This window comes from Giraffa tippelskirchi, chromosome 11, assembly GCF_054371585.1.
Source record: "Giraffa tippelskirchi isolate mGirTip1 chromosome 11, T2T-mGirTip1v1.2.pri, whole genome shotgun sequence".
In the NCBI taxonomy this organism is placed as follows: domain Eukaryota; kingdom Metazoa; phylum Chordata; class Mammalia; order Artiodactyla; family Giraffidae; genus Giraffa; species Giraffa tippelskirchi.
In genome coordinates, this window is record NC_137285.1 from 55,403,096 (window position 1) to 55,421,067 (window position 17,972).

At 44.9% G+C, this 17,972-nt stretch overlaps 2 protein-coding genes across 34 annotated transcripts in view; one reads left to right on the forward strand and one right to left on the reverse strand.

The window, feature by feature from the left end:
* The window catches only part of C11H4orf51 (chromosome 11 C4orf51 homolog), a 57,796-nt gene extending 46,436 nt beyond the window's left edge, over positions 1–11,360 (forward strand). For 11 of the 24 annotated variants that reach the window (XM_081544247.1, XM_081544246.1, XM_081544258.1 and 8 more), the window contains one exon: positions 1,441–1,648. Coding sequence is in view for 1 of the 24 variants with exons in the window: in XM_081544254.1 (XP_081400380.1) it covers positions 1,441–1,485 (45 nt within the window). In the remaining 23 variants the exon portion in view is untranslated. Of the gene's footprint in view, positions 1–674; positions 1,649–10,509; positions 10,589–10,744 lie in introns of those variants that run through there. The other 13 variants (XM_081544249.1, XM_081544259.1, XM_081544253.1 and 10 more) reach the window with 4 other exon arrangements.
* The window catches only part of ZNF827 (zinc finger protein 827), a 192,247-nt gene continuing 178,204 nt past the window's right edge, over positions 3,930–17,972 (reverse strand). For 2 of the 10 annotated variants that reach the window (XM_081544236.1, XM_081544237.1), the window contains exons 12-14: positions 11,949–12,140; positions 11,382–11,559; positions 3,930–7,856 (exon numbers count right to left, since the gene is read on the reverse strand). In XM_081544236.1, coding sequence (XP_081400362.1) covers positions 7,028–7,856; positions 11,382–11,559; positions 11,949–12,140 — 1,199 coding nt within the window. In that variant the 3' untranslated portion in view covers positions 3,930–7,027. Of the gene's footprint in view, positions 7,857–9,348; positions 9,382–9,659; positions 9,727–11,351; positions 11,560–11,948; positions 12,141–17,972 lie in introns of all 10 variants that reach the window. The other 8 variants (XM_081544244.1, XM_081544238.1, XM_081544240.1 and 5 more) reach the window with 7 other exon arrangements.

Sequence of the window (17,972 nt, forward strand, 5' to 3'; positions counted from 1 at the left end):
TAGAAATTGCAGTTAAAAATAGAAGAACTCTAAAGCCAAGTGATGACATTTCCTATCTAGAAATCTTTGAGACTGGAGCGACATCATTCTGGAATTCAGGCTGGAGGAAGGCTAAATAAATGTCCCTGGTTCTAGCCCAGTGTTTGCTCTTGGTCTCACTTGTCTGATGAGGGGAGTAGGTCAGTAATCTTCCTGTGTCTCTGGAAAGCACGTGTAGTCTTTCCATCCAATGAAAGTGCCTATAAGCACTGATAATGTGCTTAGAGTCCTTGGGTCCAGAGTCTTTCTAAACAAATGGCAAAATGAGAAGAATATATTCTTTATGTTAAAACTAAAATGTCTTTCATTACCTATTAAAAGAAAACCATTTGCTGTTCTCCAGAAAACACCTGACACATGGTTGGCCGAGAGCTTAGCAGTCACAACTGCACCAATCACCTGGTGGAGGTTGGAAGCAAGAGGTGGGAAAAGGAGAGGGTGGAGTCAGAGAGATGATGATGGCCAGGGCAAAACCTTTCCATCGAACCTGGCTACCCCCAACTCATCTAAGCAGATTAAGTACCCATAATTAGGTGAAGCATTTTGTTGTTGTTGTTGTTTAATTGCTAAGTTTCCGACTCTGCAACCCCACGGACTGCAGCCCACCAAGCTCCTCTGTCCTTGGCATTTTCCAGGCAAGAATACTGGAGTGGGTTGCCATTTCTTTCTCCAAGGGATCGTCTCAACCCAGCGATCAAACCTGCGTCTCCTGCTTGGCAGGCAGATTCTTTACCATCTGAGCCACCTGGGAAGCCCAAGCCACCCTCAAGATGAGTGCAGACAATCCAAGCATGATGCCTAATATTTAATCAGAAGACACACATTTTAGATCTCCCAAATTCTGAAGTGGGCAAAAATATATTTTTAGGCATTGTTTTCTCCCTTAAGTCGGTGTGGCTTGAAAATGCTGAGGTGCCATTTTTGCTTTAACTGCCTTGCGAGGATTCTGTTTGGTGACCACCTTTGCATCAGACTGACTTTTGCTTGTTCAGAAAGAGTCATGGAATCATCATACATGTTATCTGTTAGGGTGGGAAGGGATCTTAGAGACCATCTAGTTCAATCTTTCTTTTTATAAGGTGCTTACGAGTCAGACTTCAAACTCAGGTGACCCAACTCCATGGGAATGTGTTTTGTGGCTGGAAAACCTTCTCTGCATCCAGACATTCTCACTAAAGAGGCTGGAAGGCCACCTCTAGGGACTGGTATAGGGGAAAATAATTGAAGTATGAACTGAGATAGATTCTCTGCTCAAGTTCTATAATTCTGTTGAAAATGAATTAACTTACATTTACCTTAACTCCATCAGAAAGGCATTCCAAGGCAAGATAGTAATTGACTTTCTCTTTCTCCTTTGCTGCTCCTACCAACATGAGCAGGATTTATTTTCCTGTTTTACAGATCCAGCTGGCAAGAATTATGAAGGGGAGAACAGCTAGCTCATAAAGAAGAGGCCCTGATGGATAACCTCAGATCATTCAGACCTTGGACAGAATGGGCCCCTTGGTCCACAGAGCCACACTTTATTTACCCCAGGGCCAGCATTATGGGCATTTGCTTTCTTAGTGAATTGTAATTACTTGCAAAATAAACCTCATTTTGTGTGGGATTCTTCTGTTCTGAGAGTCCTATAGGTAAGAGTGTTGCCTGGGGTCTCTTGAACATCTGAGGTCGGTGACACCTTGGAATGCAGTCTGAATCCCAAGAGTATTCTCTGATCCTATGATTTTTGCTCACAGGTCTTAAGGCATTGTTGGGAAGGATTCGTTTTACCTTCTCATAGTGGGCTTTTCAGGTGGTGCTGGTAGTAAGGAATCTGCCTGCCAATGCAGGAGATGCAGTTCCCATCCCTAGGTTGGGAAGATCCCCTGGGGGAGGGCATGGCAACCCACTCCAGTATTCTTGCCTGGGAAATCCCATGGACAGAGGAACCTGGCAGGCTACAGTCCATGGGGTCACAGAATCGGACATGACTGAAGCAACCTGGCATGCACAAATGAAAAACTGATGAAGTTATGTTTATTTTGTATGAGCCCCCTGGCTGCTTATGAACCACTTCAAACAGATGAAATCACTCAGCTGCTGTCCCCTTCCACTGCTCCCTCCCCTTCTAGGTGAGTTACACTCAAGGACTGAAAGCACTGAAGTGACTTGATTCTGTGTTTGGGCCACTAAGGAGATGTGCCTTCCGCTGCAAATCCTTCACGAGCCCCACGTGACCTTTGGCAGCAAGAGCTCTCATGTGACGCTTCTGACTGTGGGTATGGAGGGACCAGTGGTCATCAAGCCTTGACATTTCTCCTTGTTCCCATGACGAGCACTGTGGCTCTATGAAATGGTCAAGGACAGTTTCTGGTGTCCACCATATGGGGCCCATCAGCTATAGACACACTATAGAAAACATGGCCTTGAGTCTTAGCTTACAGTCTATTTAACATGACAGTAGTAAAAGGATGTATGATCTTGGATTAAATTCCAACAGGGGCCACACAGCTGGGTGGAGGTGCCAGGGTCCCTGAGCATAGATCTGAGTAAATGAGGATGGAAGAGGATGAGGCCTGTCCTGTCCTGGATGGCTCCCATCCCACCCACTTTTCAACATTACTGAAAGCTCATTAGCAGGGGAAACGATTACCAGAGTGATAATTATTTTCTTTCCATTTCTGGCTTTTCTCAACCAAAGGGAAAATGTGAGGTAGATGTGAAATCTAAGGGGAAAAAATACATACATACACAAAATGAGATGTCATGTCTGCCTGTAGTGCTAGCAAAAAGCAAAGAAGTCTGACTTATTTTAATGTTTTCAATAAACACCAGCCATCCCCAAACACAACTGAGTATTTGAATCAAGGGAGATTATTCAGTCACCTAAGACAGTTACTGGATGAAAACATGAAGGGGAGCAGAGAGTCTGATTAATGATTGGCCATTTTCAAAGTGGCTTCTCCTACATTATCTCATTTTATAAAAAGTAAATTTCATCTTTTAAATGTTAAAGCGAAGCAGTTTGTAATTTCTTGCAAGTAAAGGATATTAATAAGCAAGTTGAGAACCAGCAAAAGATTCTCTACCGCTGCCTTGTAGTTTTCATCAACCGTCACAGATTCACGGGAAAGTTCTAACAGAACTTTAAAATGGTGTTTTAAAAACTGTTGGCCTTTATCAGTGTGCTTGCCTGCTTGATGTCACTCTTGCCTGCTCTCTCTCTTTTGGGCTCAGTTCCTTTGAATGGGGAACTAGCACTTGCATTTGGGTATATTATTTAGCTTATAAAACATACCACTTATTACAGTTCTTATAGTTGCTAGACTTCGTTAAGACAAATAGAATTACTCATCTGTAGTCCCCTCTTTGGCTATGGGGTCAATAAAATGCTGTTAAGCAGGAGAGGGTAAGGCTGGTGTACACTTTCCAATGTCACTAAGTATTTTCTGGAAGGAGCCAGCTTGCAGCTGTACTGATGGGTGAGATGGTCTCAATACTAATGGTCTTGAATGATTTACATAATAGCAGTTTGCGTTAGAACCATGGCTGTTCAAAACTGGGATTTTGCAATAGTTGTAACTAGTAGTGAACATTTCCTAGGGCTTCCCTGGTGGCTCAGACAGTAAAGAATCTGCGTGCAGTACAGGCGATCCGAGTTCAATCCCTGGGTTGGGAAGATCCCCTGGAGAAAGGGATGGAAATTCACTCCAGTATTCTTGCTTGGAGAATTCATGGACAGAGGAGCCTGGTGGGCTATAGTCCATGGGGTCGCAAAGAATCAGACATGATTTGGCAACTAAACTTACCTAAAATACACTGAAATTCGAATATCAGAACACAGCAAGACAAAACTCAGATTAACAAGTAGCCAAGAATGGCACCCAAGAAAGAAAAAGAAACAAGAGTATAGCCAACCTTTTTTTTTTAATTAGAGTATATTATACTTCCAAACTGGATACACTAGAAATTGGCAATGCAACATAAGATGCAAAGGAATATACCAGTTACTGTCAAAATGACCCTGTACAGCCTTGTAATGCAAAAAGCTTTATACAATACAAATTTTCAGTAATGTACATAAACCTTGACAGTATGATCATCTGAACATAATACGAGGAGTTAAAAAAAGGAGAGAAGAAAGTGCAGAGAAGTCTAACTGTATCACTATATGGAAAAATAAGCTAGCTTTCATTGAAGAATGCATAGTGAAAACAGAATCAAAGTTAGTTGGCAGGTGACTATCTCAAAGACGTTAGTGTTTTACACGGAAAGGATATCTATGGAATACATCCTTCCCTGAGTATCAAACTGCAAACCAAATTCAGGGGTATGTATTACCTCAGTGGAATCTGAAAAATGCTGTAGATTTTTCTTTATTAATAACAATAATAATAATATAAAAAGTCAAACAAACTCCAAACACACCTTTTCTCACTCAGAAAACTTTTATAATTTACCAGAAAGATTGATGACTCTTTCCAAAGTGCTAAAAAAGTTGCCCAATTACATTAAGCATCACTAAGTCATTCAAATACAAGTTCAGTGGCACACTTCTGAGCAGTAACCGTCTCCTTCCAACACCCCTCTTGATCTTGAAAGTTTTACCCTAGGACCTCGTATTGCACGGGTGGCATGCTGTCAAATCCGCAGTCCTAATTGTCAGGGCCACCCTTCAGGTTTTTAACCTGCTGTTGCTCACGTGGGGCTCGCCCTCCTGCCAGCCTCTGTGGGTTCCCCACGGCCCTCCTTCCTTGTCATCACTGAACTTGTAATTGTGAAAAGCACGTGATTAGCCAAGTGGCACATTCTCCATTACACGGGGATAAAGACGTGACTTGAAAAAACACCAACCCACCCATACACCCAGTATTCTTGGAGTGTATTGTCCATAACTGTCTATAGTGCCTTTGACTGAGACACTGACAGGGCGATGCTGAATGACATTTCAAATGTGGCCAAGAACAGACGTCTCTGCTGGAGAATGACCCAGGGTGCGGGAGCTTCCCGCCCTCGCCGGCTCAGCCTCCCTGCCCCCCGGGGACAACTCCTTAGTGTAAACAGGTTTGCCAGGGCTGGATGACTGGCAAGGGGAGCGGAGCACATCTGCTAGATCTGGGGGAGGAAGGGTGGGTGTGGGGGAGGACCGTGGTGTGGACAGAAGGTACAGACTTCTGGCTTCCTGGAGAACTGTACAAGGGGGAAGCTTTCAGTGAAGCAAACTGAGTAGAGGAAGAAAATTCGGGATGCTTTTATTTCCCTCCGGATGAAATAGATGGAAAAAAAAAAATCCCACCTCTAGGGTAACACATGATGGAAAACAGCAACGCAGTAAGAAAGCATTCCTCCTGTACACCGGTTCTTCAACAGATAAATAATATATAAACTTTTATATTCCAAACTTCCCATTATCATACAAAGCACATTTCCTCCTGCTCTTTTAGCCTGTTTCATACTGGAAATTCTGTTGTCTTAAAAATACAAGCCGTTAACACGTTTAACCAAAGATTCTTTTCTTCTTTTTACATCACCCCTGACTTTTTAAGAATAGCGAGGGGTTGTACAACCAATCCACACCTGCTTCTTGCTGCAATAAAGTGCTGCACATAAGTTGCCATTTTAATGACCACAAAATAAGAGCTTTAAATAAGTATAAAGTTAGCCTCCTAGCAGGTTATATCTACCAGGCGTTAACAAAATGGAATACAGAATTACTAATACCATGGAGAACACCGCTATAGCCAGACAATTTGCAAACACAATGGAAACGTCTCAGGGGCATAAACTGAACGATAGGACTAAACAGCACCTTTTTGTTGGTTGTTATATGTCAAAGAGGTTATGACAAAAGTTTCAAACATACAGTCTACTCATTCCATAAAAAAGGTACATTTTCTTCCTTTTATTTTACTTTTTTTGCAGATGAGAAACAAAAACTAGTGCAAGACCAAAGCACTGTGCAAAACTGCTGTTTCTTTTTTTTTTTTTTTTTTAGTCTGAGCATTTATACCCAGAATTTATCCAAACCCCTTTTAATCTCCTTGGCTGGATTTATCAACCATAAAAATTTTCACTCATACATTTTTTTTTTCTTTTCCTGCAAACAAATGGTAACCACTGACTTAATACATCACACATATATATATATTTAATCTGCCCTTAAAAAATGATGCACTGTGTGTGTACCATACACATTGCATACATATGGACACACACACAAAACACACTTGAGTTTTGTGATGTTGGCTGCAGTGCTGCAAGCTATTTCTTCCAGGTGGGGCTCTCGATTGCTCGAGTCTTCATAATCAGAGATGCGAGCACAAGATCTCCAGGACTCTGGAGAAATCTCAGGCAGCACTGAGTTGTCTACCATTCCTTCACCGAGTAAGCACCAGGCCCTACCACTCTGTAGCCACAAAATAGAGAGGGGAAAGGCGATGAAGGAGCTCCGGGAGTGACTGCAGCGCATGAACCACCCAGGAGGGCAAACAACGTTCATCGCTGTGAAAGAAGCCAGTACAAAGAAGGTGCAAATGTCATGGCACACGACACACGGCTGTCTCTTTCTGAATCCACAAACGCCCACATGCCCCATTCGCCCAACAGAAAACAAAATGCACCGGTATGGAAGCTTACAAGTGCTGATTGCTATTAAGGACACTCTCTTTAGGGTTTAACAAGACAGGTTTCCTTCCAAAGTAAGGAGAAGGGCCGAGAGTGGGAGTGGGTGGCTGGGGAGGCATGCCTCTGAAGGTAGACGGTGCAGTAGGTCACCTCTCTGAAGGTTGGATAAAGCAGCTTTCAGGTCAATGCAATAGGTATACACACACAGAGCCAATTCTCTACTCCTTACTAAAGATATACAGTACACGTGGTTCAGACCCGGGCGGGTCTGTGGGTTTTTGCAGCAACGTACACCTGCTGGGGTTGTGTTTTAAGTTTCGCGGGTTTTGTCATTTTTTGTTTGTCTCTGTCTCTCGGTTTTTGGTACGGAGCCCGGCTGCCCTCAGACAGTCTCGGCTCTCTCTCTCAGTCCCAGATAGGCGAGGAAGGAGTGTTTGGGCGAGGGGATGCTGGGTGGCGCAGTCTGAGGTCGGGGAGGGTGGAATGTGAGATCCAACTGGTTCTTGGGGTATAACATCGTCAAGGGAATGAGATGGGCGAAATCCGAGTTCCGGTACTTGTCAAAGCGCAGAGGGGAGCCGTTCAAGGGCATGGCCTTTAGTGCCAGGTTGGGCTCCGAGCCACTGCCGCCTCCGCCATGGGCGGCCGACAGGGCCACGGTCTGCAGAGCCTGGGAGGCGGACATGACCGACAGCGGAGACAGCAGGTGGCGGGCGCTCCCGACCACCAGCAGCGGGGCCCCGGGGCCGCCGGCTTCCTGGGAGGCTGGGGCCGGGCCCTTCTTGTCCTCCTCGGGGCTGTCCGTGCTCTGATGCTTCTTGACGTGGCGGCTGAAGACGAAGGGGTGAGTGGTCTTGAACAGGCACTCTTCGCAGCTGAAGGTCTGGCGCGGGGCGTGCTTCAGCTTCTTGTGCAGGTTGAGATTGTCCTTGCGTTTGCAGCTGTAGCTGCACTGGTCACAGTGGAAGGGCCGCTCGCCGGTGTGCACGCGCACGTGCTCGATGAGCTTGTTGGCGGTCTTGGACAGGTAGCCGCACTGGTCGCACTTGTAGTGGTTGCCCAGGCGATGCGCGCGGGTGTGCGTCTCCAGCTCCAGCTGGTTGGCCTTCACCGTCTGGCAGATCCGGCACTTGTACTCCATCTTGTAGTGGGTCTTCACGTGGCACTCCATGGCGGCGGGGCGGTTGGTGGAATAAATGCAGAATGGGCACCTGCCGGGGGAGGGGGGGAAGCAAGGACGGGAGAGGGTCAGCCCCACGGGGCCCGGGGGGTACCCCCCCGGCTGCTCCCCACCTCGCCAGCCTGCCCTCGGCCACCCTCCCGGCTCTGAGACCCAACCTGCCCCCTGCCCAACCCGGCCCTGCCGCCTCCTGGGGACCCTCGGTGGCTCTGCTGCGGACAGACCCATCCCTCGGCCTGCTGGGGGGGGGGTCTCCTGGCTGCACCGGCGGATGCCAGCCCCCAGGAAGGGGAGCAGAGCCAGTGCTGGGTTGGCGGGGCACCCAGCTAAGCTGTTCTCCCCTCCAGTAGCCCCCACCCCCTTGCCCGGCCCCTCGGAGCCCTCCCCTCCCCCCACTGGCCACAGCCGAGGGCTCACCCTCAAGACCTCCCCTCTAGATGGGAGCAACACAAAGAATCGACTTTTCATGCACCACACCAAGCACACGCAGAAAGGCTAAGAGTTTTGAAGAACAGCTTATAGGGGAGAGCTACCTCCAGCAAACAGAAAGTCGTAGGGGTCAGAATCGTGCTGATTAAAGGGTGGTTAGGATTGAGAAGGCCTGTGTGTGTGTGTGTGTGTGTGTGTGTCTGCGTGTGGGAGCAAGTGTGCTGTAGATACAGAGATCTGGACTCCTAAAAACCTGTCTCTCCTACAGCACTGGGTCTCCATCAGGAAGGGAGGTGAGAATCATCACTGGGGCTCAGGAGAAGAAGACCCACCCACCAGCCTGTCTAGGAATGAGGGATCAGCGGGGAGGGAGACAGCTGCTATCTGGATCTTGAAGACATCATTAATGCGTTATTAATGATTAATGTTATTACATCATGGAAATAATAGTCATCCAAAGGGATCATAAGCTCTCAGCGGGCAGGACTCCCCTTCCTTCTGCATTCTCTGCAGTGCTCGGTAGAGAAGCCCATAGTGGGCACTGATTCCTTACTGGACTGGTCTCTACAAGTAATTTAGGCAGATTCTAGCAGGGCCGATTGCAGGCCCAGCTCCGTCACCTGATGGCTGGGCTGTGCCCCGGGACAAAGTCTGGGCCTCTCCATCCTAGGCGGTGAGGCTACGCTGCCCCCAGGCCCCCTGGCTGTTCAGTGGGGCAAGGAGGGCAAGGGAGGGGCAGGTTCACAGATGTTGCTGAGCTTCGCTCTGTAGAAGCTGCCGGGCTCGAGTCGGTGGTTGATATGATGGCTGTAGCGTGTATGCTCTCTTTACCAAAAGGATGCAAATGCAAAAGTGGCTGCCTCGGCTCTGGACTGGCACCTGCCAGGGCAGGGCCCGGGAGTGAACTGTCCTCGGAGGGTTTGGAGAGGTTTTCAGCAGAGCCCAACACACCCAGTGCCCGTGCACTGCTCCTCAGCGCCAAGCCCGCCGTTAGCCTCGGAACCTCAGCTCACAGAAGAGTGCACGCAAGAGAACTATAAAGCCCATTCCCAGGTCAGGTGCACACACAACCCCTACGCCAAGCTGGGCCTTACCTAGAGGAGTCTGAAACTCACCACTGTCCTGAGCTACGGCAAAAGAAAAATAATAGTATAATCTTATTTGATCTGCATTATGAACAGGATATAGAGTACAAGCAGTCCCATCACAGAAAAGCAATTTAGACATCAGCAGTCTGTTTCATGTTAAGGATGTTTCTGTGACCCACGGCTCAATCTTTCTTTCGCTGCTCAGGCAGAGGGAAAGGGTTTTCTATGTTCCCGTTATTTATCATAAAGACACTCTCTGACAAATTAATTCTCTGAGACGGCAAAGGGAAAACAAAACAAAATCAAAAAAGACTCACTGTATAGCCAGAAGGCATTAGCAATTTTGCCAAAGTATTCTTCTACTTGGTCATCCTAGAACATAAACTATTACATAGGGGACCGTTAGCACTGCACGGGAAGTGTCTACACCTGCAAAAGCATCAGGGCTCACCGGGCATCCTCGCCAGTGGGTCAGAGGCTCGGGAGCTCCTTAGGTCCCCAAGGAAAGGGGCTTCTAACTGGCAAAGCCACAACTGGCTGGGGCCGCAGGTAATCGGCGTGACTGGGCTTCTAGGAAGGGCAGTGAGCACTAAACCAACCAAGGAAATGCATGCCTTTTTAAAAAATACGTAAGAGTACACTAATATTTAGAGGGGGAGAGTGGGAATAAACCAAATCAAATTCCCAAACAAGCACGTGCTAGGCATTTCCCATTTACTGGTAGTCTTGACTGATCATCGCCCCACTCCCGTTCCTCCTACCCTCCCCCCACCCCGCCTAATCAGCCCCAAGAGTGAACCAAAATGGGATCTGACAGTAGGTGCCACTTCCTCTGTCTGGGGGAGTGTGTGAGGAGGGTTTCCCTGACCGGGCAGGAGCCCAGGGACTCCACCCTGCATTGCCCCCCACGCTTGACTCCTGAGCTGCTGCTGGGTCGCTCCATCCCTCGCCCATTCAGGACAGTTATGCCACTTCTCTTGGCAAGCTGTGAGTTTCAAAGATAAAAGTGTTTTTAAAAACAAAAGGTGTTCTTGTTCCTGTGTTAAGTAAAATGTCATTTTTCATTCTTTTAATTACACCATCAGTTCAGCTAAACATGAATAATTATGCTTTGAAAACGGTGTGTCTTTCTGTGCCCAGTGACAAATGCTTCTTTCTCTTTCCTAGAACACAAGTGCCTCATGAACGGGCCCTCTGATTTCAGAAGCGGCAGGAAGATTAAACTCTGGTAGAGCTCGGACGTACATTTCCTGAGGGTGGAATTATGTTTTATTCCTTGTTTGCCCTTTAGCACCTATTATCAAGCCAGACACACAGCGTGTTTTGATAATAACGGATGGGTCTCTCTTCTGACCAGAGGGCTTGTTGCAAATGTTGGTTAATGATGATGCTCACTGTCTAGGTCTTTGGGGATCTGCGAAGAACATGTGACCAGAGGTGTCAGATCTCACGAAGGCGACACAAGCGAGATCCCAATTCCAGCTCCTGGGAAGGCATAAGGCATATTTGCAGGAAGACACGAGGCACATGATCTTTGCATGAAAAGTGTTGCCTCTTGCCTGTTCACATTGGCAAGTATCCCATATCTGGAGGCGGGTGTGGTTGGGGTAGTTGTAGTGCTTATTTAAAAGACTTGTGGCAAATCATCTAAAAAATAGAGATGGTGAAGTGCAGTGACAGTGTAATGATTTACACGTGCAGACACGTTATAACCCCTCAGTCCCTTACGATCAAGTCTGAACGGAGCTCAAGTGGTGTAGGCTGAGTCTACTCTTGCATGCCCGTTGTTGGGCTGCTTCAGCAAGTTGACTGTTGTGGGAAATGGAGTCTCCTGCTGACATCTGCTGACCCCCTGGGGGACAGGTCTAATTCCTATCCAGCTAAAGGCAGCAGAGATGTGCCTGACTAATGCCCCCGCCCAGACCAAGCTGCCCCTTCTCCATGACCCCAAAACCTTCAGGGGAGGGGATGGGGCAGGGATGGAGGAAGGGTGTTTAATAAAACAACACAGTAAAAGGTTCTGTACTTGCTTTCCTTACTTGAGCCCACCGGTGGGGACAGTGTGGCATTTCTTATGCTCCAGCAGCTGTTCGGGGGTCTTCATGAACTTGTGGCACACGTCGCACTCAAACATCCGGGTGATGAGGTGGATCTGCAGATGGCGCTCAAACATGTTCTTCGTCTTGCAGACAAAGTTGCAAAAAACGCATTCGAACCCTGCAAGGACCGAGGCTGGGTGTACGAGTGCAGGGGGCAGAGGGAGAGGAGGGCAGGGGTAGGACAGAGATCACCCTCTTTCTTCGCTTTCCCTCAGAAACAGAACAGCTACACTGTTCCAGGCACTGCTCCCTGCATCTCTGAGCTAAAATGAGTTACATACACAGTTTTGGCACCAATGTCACACTCCCCATCCTTTCATTCCATTCCATATACCGATGCAAACCAAGTAAAAAATCTGTACGAAAATTTTAGAGGCTATGTGTTATACTGTTCCCAGGCCTCATATCTGCTTCCCAATGTCACTTCTCTCCAGGGTTTTATCTCAAGACTGGGTCATCCCTGCAGAATGGATAGGACTGAGCAGACCAGCCCACCTCCTCCCTTACCTTTCTCTGGCTTTTCCTCACTATTCAGGGAGGGCTGGCTCCCAGGCATGACAGAGATGACCAGCAGGTTGTTTCCACTCTTGTTCTTCTGAGAGCTGTCTGAATCGTCCTTGCTGTTGGCTGAATCACTCAGAGCTGAGAGGGATGAGGAAGAAGGGCTATTTGATTCACTGGGGGTCTTCCTGTCTTCCCCTGAAAAATTAAAACAAACAAACCAGGTCTGTTATTTAGGAGATGAAAACCTTAGAATAATAGCAATTATGGGTGGGGGAGAGTTGGGGCCTCATGGCTATACCTTCATTCAGGGAGCACACGCTGAGGTTTCCTGTTTTGCCAGTGCTGGGTCCCAGGTCCCAGTCACGTATGGTGAGGACATGTGGTTCTTGGGCCAAGAGTAGATATTCAATTGGCAAGTATTTATTGGGGTCTTATAATAATTAAAATTATAGCTAAGATGAACGTGTTACCAAGTTCTAGGAACTGTGTCATGCTTTAAATGCATGATCTTGTCTTAGCCTTTCAAAAATCCAATGAGCCACGACTATTATCATCCCCATTTTACAGAGAAGGGAAGGGAGGCTGAGCCAGGTTAACGTGGCCTTGGTCACGCGGCTAGAAGTGGTGGACCAGACCTTCACTTGGTCTGATTCTAGCGCCTATGCTCTTCATCAGGGCACTGGGCTCTCCCTGAAAGCCAGTAGTAAACAAATCAAGAGGCCAAGAAAATCTAGCGTCAGGAGACTTCTGCTTCTCTTCAAGATAGAATGTCCGAGACTGGACTGACCACTGCTACTGAAACAGTGAAAAAAACAGACAACATTTATCAAACGATAATCTTCACAACACTGGACATGAGGCAATGAAGAGGAGTGACGCCTGAGAGAAAGGACAGAAAAGAGGCGGCCCTAGGATCGCCCCGCTTCCCGCCTTGAGAGACTTCACCATCCAGGCTGCAGTGCAGGAATGGGGAACTACCTGGCAGACTCACTGAACTGAGGAGATAGAGCTGAGGCTCTGAGGACATTAACATGCCTGGACTTTGCAAGACAGAGCACCAGAGAGGAAAGAGAAGCACAGGAGAGGAACCTGGAGACCTGCAGATGGCCCCCCAAGGACATTCAGAACAGAAGAGGTCAGAGCACGTGTGTGCGGAAACTAGCCAAAGTTAAAGGGGAAACAGCCATCCGAAAGGCTTAAAGAACAGTGTCTGCTTCCACTGGCTAAATTAGAAAAGCTCATAATTCCCAAGGCATTGAGTAGAAAAACATTTACTAATGGGTAATGATTAGCCTCTCAGATGGAGCACTGCTCCAGACCTGCCTAACAAACCATAAAAGCAAGACCCTCAAAAGATCAAAGTTGCCAAATAATGCCTAAGACAAAAGCCAAGAGTATTTATATGGACATAAAATATACAGCTCCCAACAAGGTAACCATCACAATGTCTGACACCAAACAAAGACGATCAGGCATGCCAGGAAACAAGAAGACACTAGCCAAAAACAGAAAGAATAATCGACCAATCAAAACTTACCAGGAACTGACAACGGTGTTAGAATTTACAGAAAATGACATAAGAGCACTTATTGTAACTGTATTCAATATGTTCAGAAAGTTAAGTGGAGATAGAAACGATATAAAAAAGACCCAATCCAAATTCCGAGAGATGAAAATCATAGTGTCTGAGATGAAAAACAGACTGGATGGGATTATTAGCGACTTAGACATGGCAGAAGAAAAGATTAGTGAACTTGAAAATAATCGTAATAGAAATGATCTGAAATGCAACAGAGAGAAAAAAGAATCACAAAAATGAAAAGAGCATCAGTGAGCTGTGGGATGCCTGCTGGTAGCTTAACATAAGTTCAACTGAAGTTCCTAACGGGGTGGGGAGGGCAGAAAAAAAATATTTGAAAAGACAAAAATTTTTCCAAATTTGAGGAAAAACCATAAATTTACCGATCCAAAAAACACAATGAACTCTAAGCATAAGAAAGATAAAGAAATCCATACCAAGAGACATCATAATCAAATGGCTCAAAATGAGTGATAAAGAAAAAATCCTAAAAGCAGCCGGAGGAAGAAAGCTACATTATGTGCAGATGAACAAAAGTAAGTACGATGGCAGATTTCTCACTGGAAGCAATGCAAGTGGGAAGTTAATGGAGTGACCTCTTCAAAGTATGAAAGAAACAACTGTCAACCTGAAACTTTATACCCAGTGAGAATATCTCTCAAAAATGGAGGCAAAAGGGGCTTCCCTGGGGGTCCAGTGGTTAAGATTCTGTGCTTCCACTTCAGGGGTCATGGGTTCAATCCTTGGTTGGGGAACTAAAGATCCCACCTGCTATGTGGTGCAGCAAAAAAAAAAAAAAAAAAAAGACGAAGAAAAAGCTAAAAGAAATCATCACCACAGACCCAAATTGTAAGAAACGGTAAAAAGAAATTCTTCAGGCAGTAGGAAAATGACCCCAAATATAAAAAATGGATCTACACAAAAAGAATGAAGAACACTGGAAATGATAATTACATGAGTAGACAAACTTTTCTTACTATTTAACATCTCTTTAAAATACAATAGAAGTAATTTTATTCAAAAATAATGTATTGTAGCATTTATAACAGGTAAATATATGATGACAATAACATGAAGGCTGGGAGAGGAGAAATTATTGTGAGGTTCTTATACTATATGAAATGGTATAATATCACTTGAAGGTAAACTGTAATAAATAAAAATGAACATTATAAACTCCAAATAACCGTGATTGATACATTGTTCACGTTCAAGAGACTCAATATTTAGATGTCAGTTGTCCCCAAGCCAATTCAATTCAACCTCACAGTCTTAGGTTAGTTTAGGGTTGCAAATATAAGCAGACTGTGCTTCAGTTCCTTTCAAATCAGCAAATTAAGTGATTTGGTGATTGCAAACTCTTAGAAACAAACTTTATTAGGAGATTAAAAAAATGTCATATTTTGTATATAGGCATAGTGGTTACATCTAGTATATCAAATGATCAGCCTTATGCTTGTTTTTTTAAAATGTGGTTTTCAACATTTTTCTGGAGTCACCATGAATTACTTGTCCAATTAAAACATGTGTGAAAAAAGAGGAAGGAAAAATATTTACCAGTTTACAACATTGTCAATGTTTCTGTTTTAAGAGCTGTACTTATGCCTAGAGCACCCAACTCTTCCTTCAGTTGACAATTTAAAAAATCTTGCTCCTTAGCAGAAATGCACTTGGTTCCTGGACAGACAGGCAGTGACCTCACTTACTGACCCACGTGGAGGGATGGAACATGCCTTTAACCTACATTCCTCCTTTGGTACCAGGAGAGCCAGTACCATGACTGCCAGTCTCTTATCTAAACACTGAACCAGTTCAGTCACATTTTGTAGACAAACAGACTATTTTCAGTGGGGGCCCTGAGTCCCTGGCATTGCCTCACCAAATCCATCCTCTAAGACTGGTCTTACCAACAGAACATTGTGCATGATTAAACCAGCTTTTAGAACTAAAACAGATAATTTTGGGGAGTTTGCTGGTGGTCCAGGGTTAAGATTTTGCCCTTCCACTGCAGGGGACACAGGTTCAATTTCTGGTTGGGGAACTAAGACCCTGCAAGCTGCACATTGTGGACTAAATAATTTTAATTACCATCTTTAAGAATAGCTTCAAGTACCCTCAGGCTTATGGCACTGGGGAGAGCTACCTAAATGAAGAAACGTGGATTTTCCAGGCAAGAATACTAGAGTGAGTTAACATTTCCTTCTCCAGGTGATCTTCCTAACCAAGGGATCAAACCCAGGCCTCCTGCATTGCAAGCAGATTCTTTATGGACTGAGCAGCCAGGGAAGCCTACTATACAGGAGCTGTGGCAAATACTCTGGGGTACAGCATGGGGAAACAAGCCCAGCCCACTCACTTTGTCATCCTCTGTCTACACAGCTTCCTTTCCCCCCTCACACATCCCCCTTTGCTGTATCTGTAGGGAGTGAGCCAGGGTGCCCTTGTCAGCCCAATCCAAGGCTCACTATGATCCCAGCAGTCATTGATCTTCAGCATCACAAAGATTTCTGGTGGCCACCTGTGCACAGGTGATGCAATCTCAAACTCTAGGGCGGCCAACTGAAGAGATATTTTGTAATTTAAAATGACAAAAATTGAGTAACTGAGCCCAGAAAAAATACCAACCCTCTTTCCGCCTCAATGCAAATACCATTACACTTTTGGTGTTCTTTTTATTTTTTAAAAAGTAAACATCTCAATTTAAAAATTGTTGCCATTAATTGCACAGTGGTTAAGAAGAAGAACTTAAGATCCAGAATACCTGAGTTTGAATGCCATCTGTCCCACTCAGGAGCTGTATGACCTGGGACAAGGTATTTAACTTTGTGCTTCAATGATCTCATCTAAGAAATGGGAATAATATCAGTATCTCATATATTTGTTGTGAGACTCAAATGGGCTTCTATATGCAAAGCACCAAGAACAATGCCTGGTTCATGGTAAGCATTGTTGAAGACTATATTATTGTATTATAAAATATAACATACAATATTTATAAAATATAATAATAACTTTTATTTTCCAGTGCTGTTGTATATGCCTGACATACAGTTGCCTCTCAAAAAATTTATAAAAATAATTATGAATTAACAGTTTTAAGTGATAGTATTATATCCACGGAGTAAACTTATTCTGCATGCATGTGTGAACATGCTAAGTTGCTTCAGTCATGTCCGACTCTTTGTGACCCTATGGATCATAGTCTGCCAGGCTCCTCTGTCCGTGGGATTCTCCAGGAAAGAATCCTGGAGTGGGTTGCCATTTCCTCCTCCAGGGGATCTTCCCGACCCAGGGATTAAACCCACATCTGTTAGGCCTCCTGCATTGGTAGGCAGATTCTTTACCATTAGTGCCACCTGGGAAGCCTTAAACTTACCCTACTCTCCTAAAATATTTCCTTAAAATTAAATTTTAAATTAAAATTAATATTCTATTGGCTGCTTTTATTTTTCCTACAGATAAATTCCCAGAAGTGGGATTACTGGGTCATAGTACATTACATTTTCAAGGCTCTTGGTATATACTAATTAGTTTTCAAAAGTTCTGCCACTTTGCACGGCCATGGCCACAGGAGGATCAGCAGCTTCTGGCAACAGTGGAGAATATTATAAGATATGCTCCTAACTTAATAGGTGAAACATAAGCCACTTCTGAGTTTTAGTTTGACTGCTAGCAAGGTTGAATATTTTTCCTGATGTTAAGTGATTAGTTTTTATTTCTTTTATTGTGAATTGACTGTTCATGTCCTTTGTAAATTCTTCAACTGGAGACTTGAAGTGTTTCTAACCAGTTTATATGAATTTTCCATGCTGTAAATATATTAACCTTTGGTCATTTTTATAAACATATTTTACAGACTGTGGTTTTTTAGTTTTCCTTCTCTTTTGCTTTTCTTTTGCAAACAGAAGAAACTCTCCTGTGTCAAATCTCTTAATTTTTTTTCCTTTGTGATTTTGTGTGTCACTCAAGCTCTTACAAATCCTCCTTATTCTGGAAGTTTGATAAATATTCTATTTTCTTCAAGCCTTTCTAGGGTTGATTTGTTAACAGGGATGGGGTAAGTTATGTGAAATTATTTTGGTGTCAGTGTGACGTGAAGTACAGATGGTTGTATTTTCCAAATAGCTGTTCAAATTCCTTAATGTCATTATTGCCACATTTAAAGACTGCAGCAAAATTTGCATTGAGAAAGCACCAGAGGGAATATCGTCCCTTCCTGATGTTCTCTGCAGGGACAAGGAGCCAGAGAGGAAGAGGGTAAGGAAGAGTCATTGAAGAAACACTAAACAGCAGACAGTTCCTCAAATTCCTGCTCAGCACTTCATTCACCAGTGAGCCTTGGGTAAGAGGAGCCAATAAGGAAGTGTGAGGAAGGACGTGGATTCTAAGGGAGACTATGTAAAAATCTGCTATTCATGAGAGCTTATCCTGTAGGTCACGACTTCACT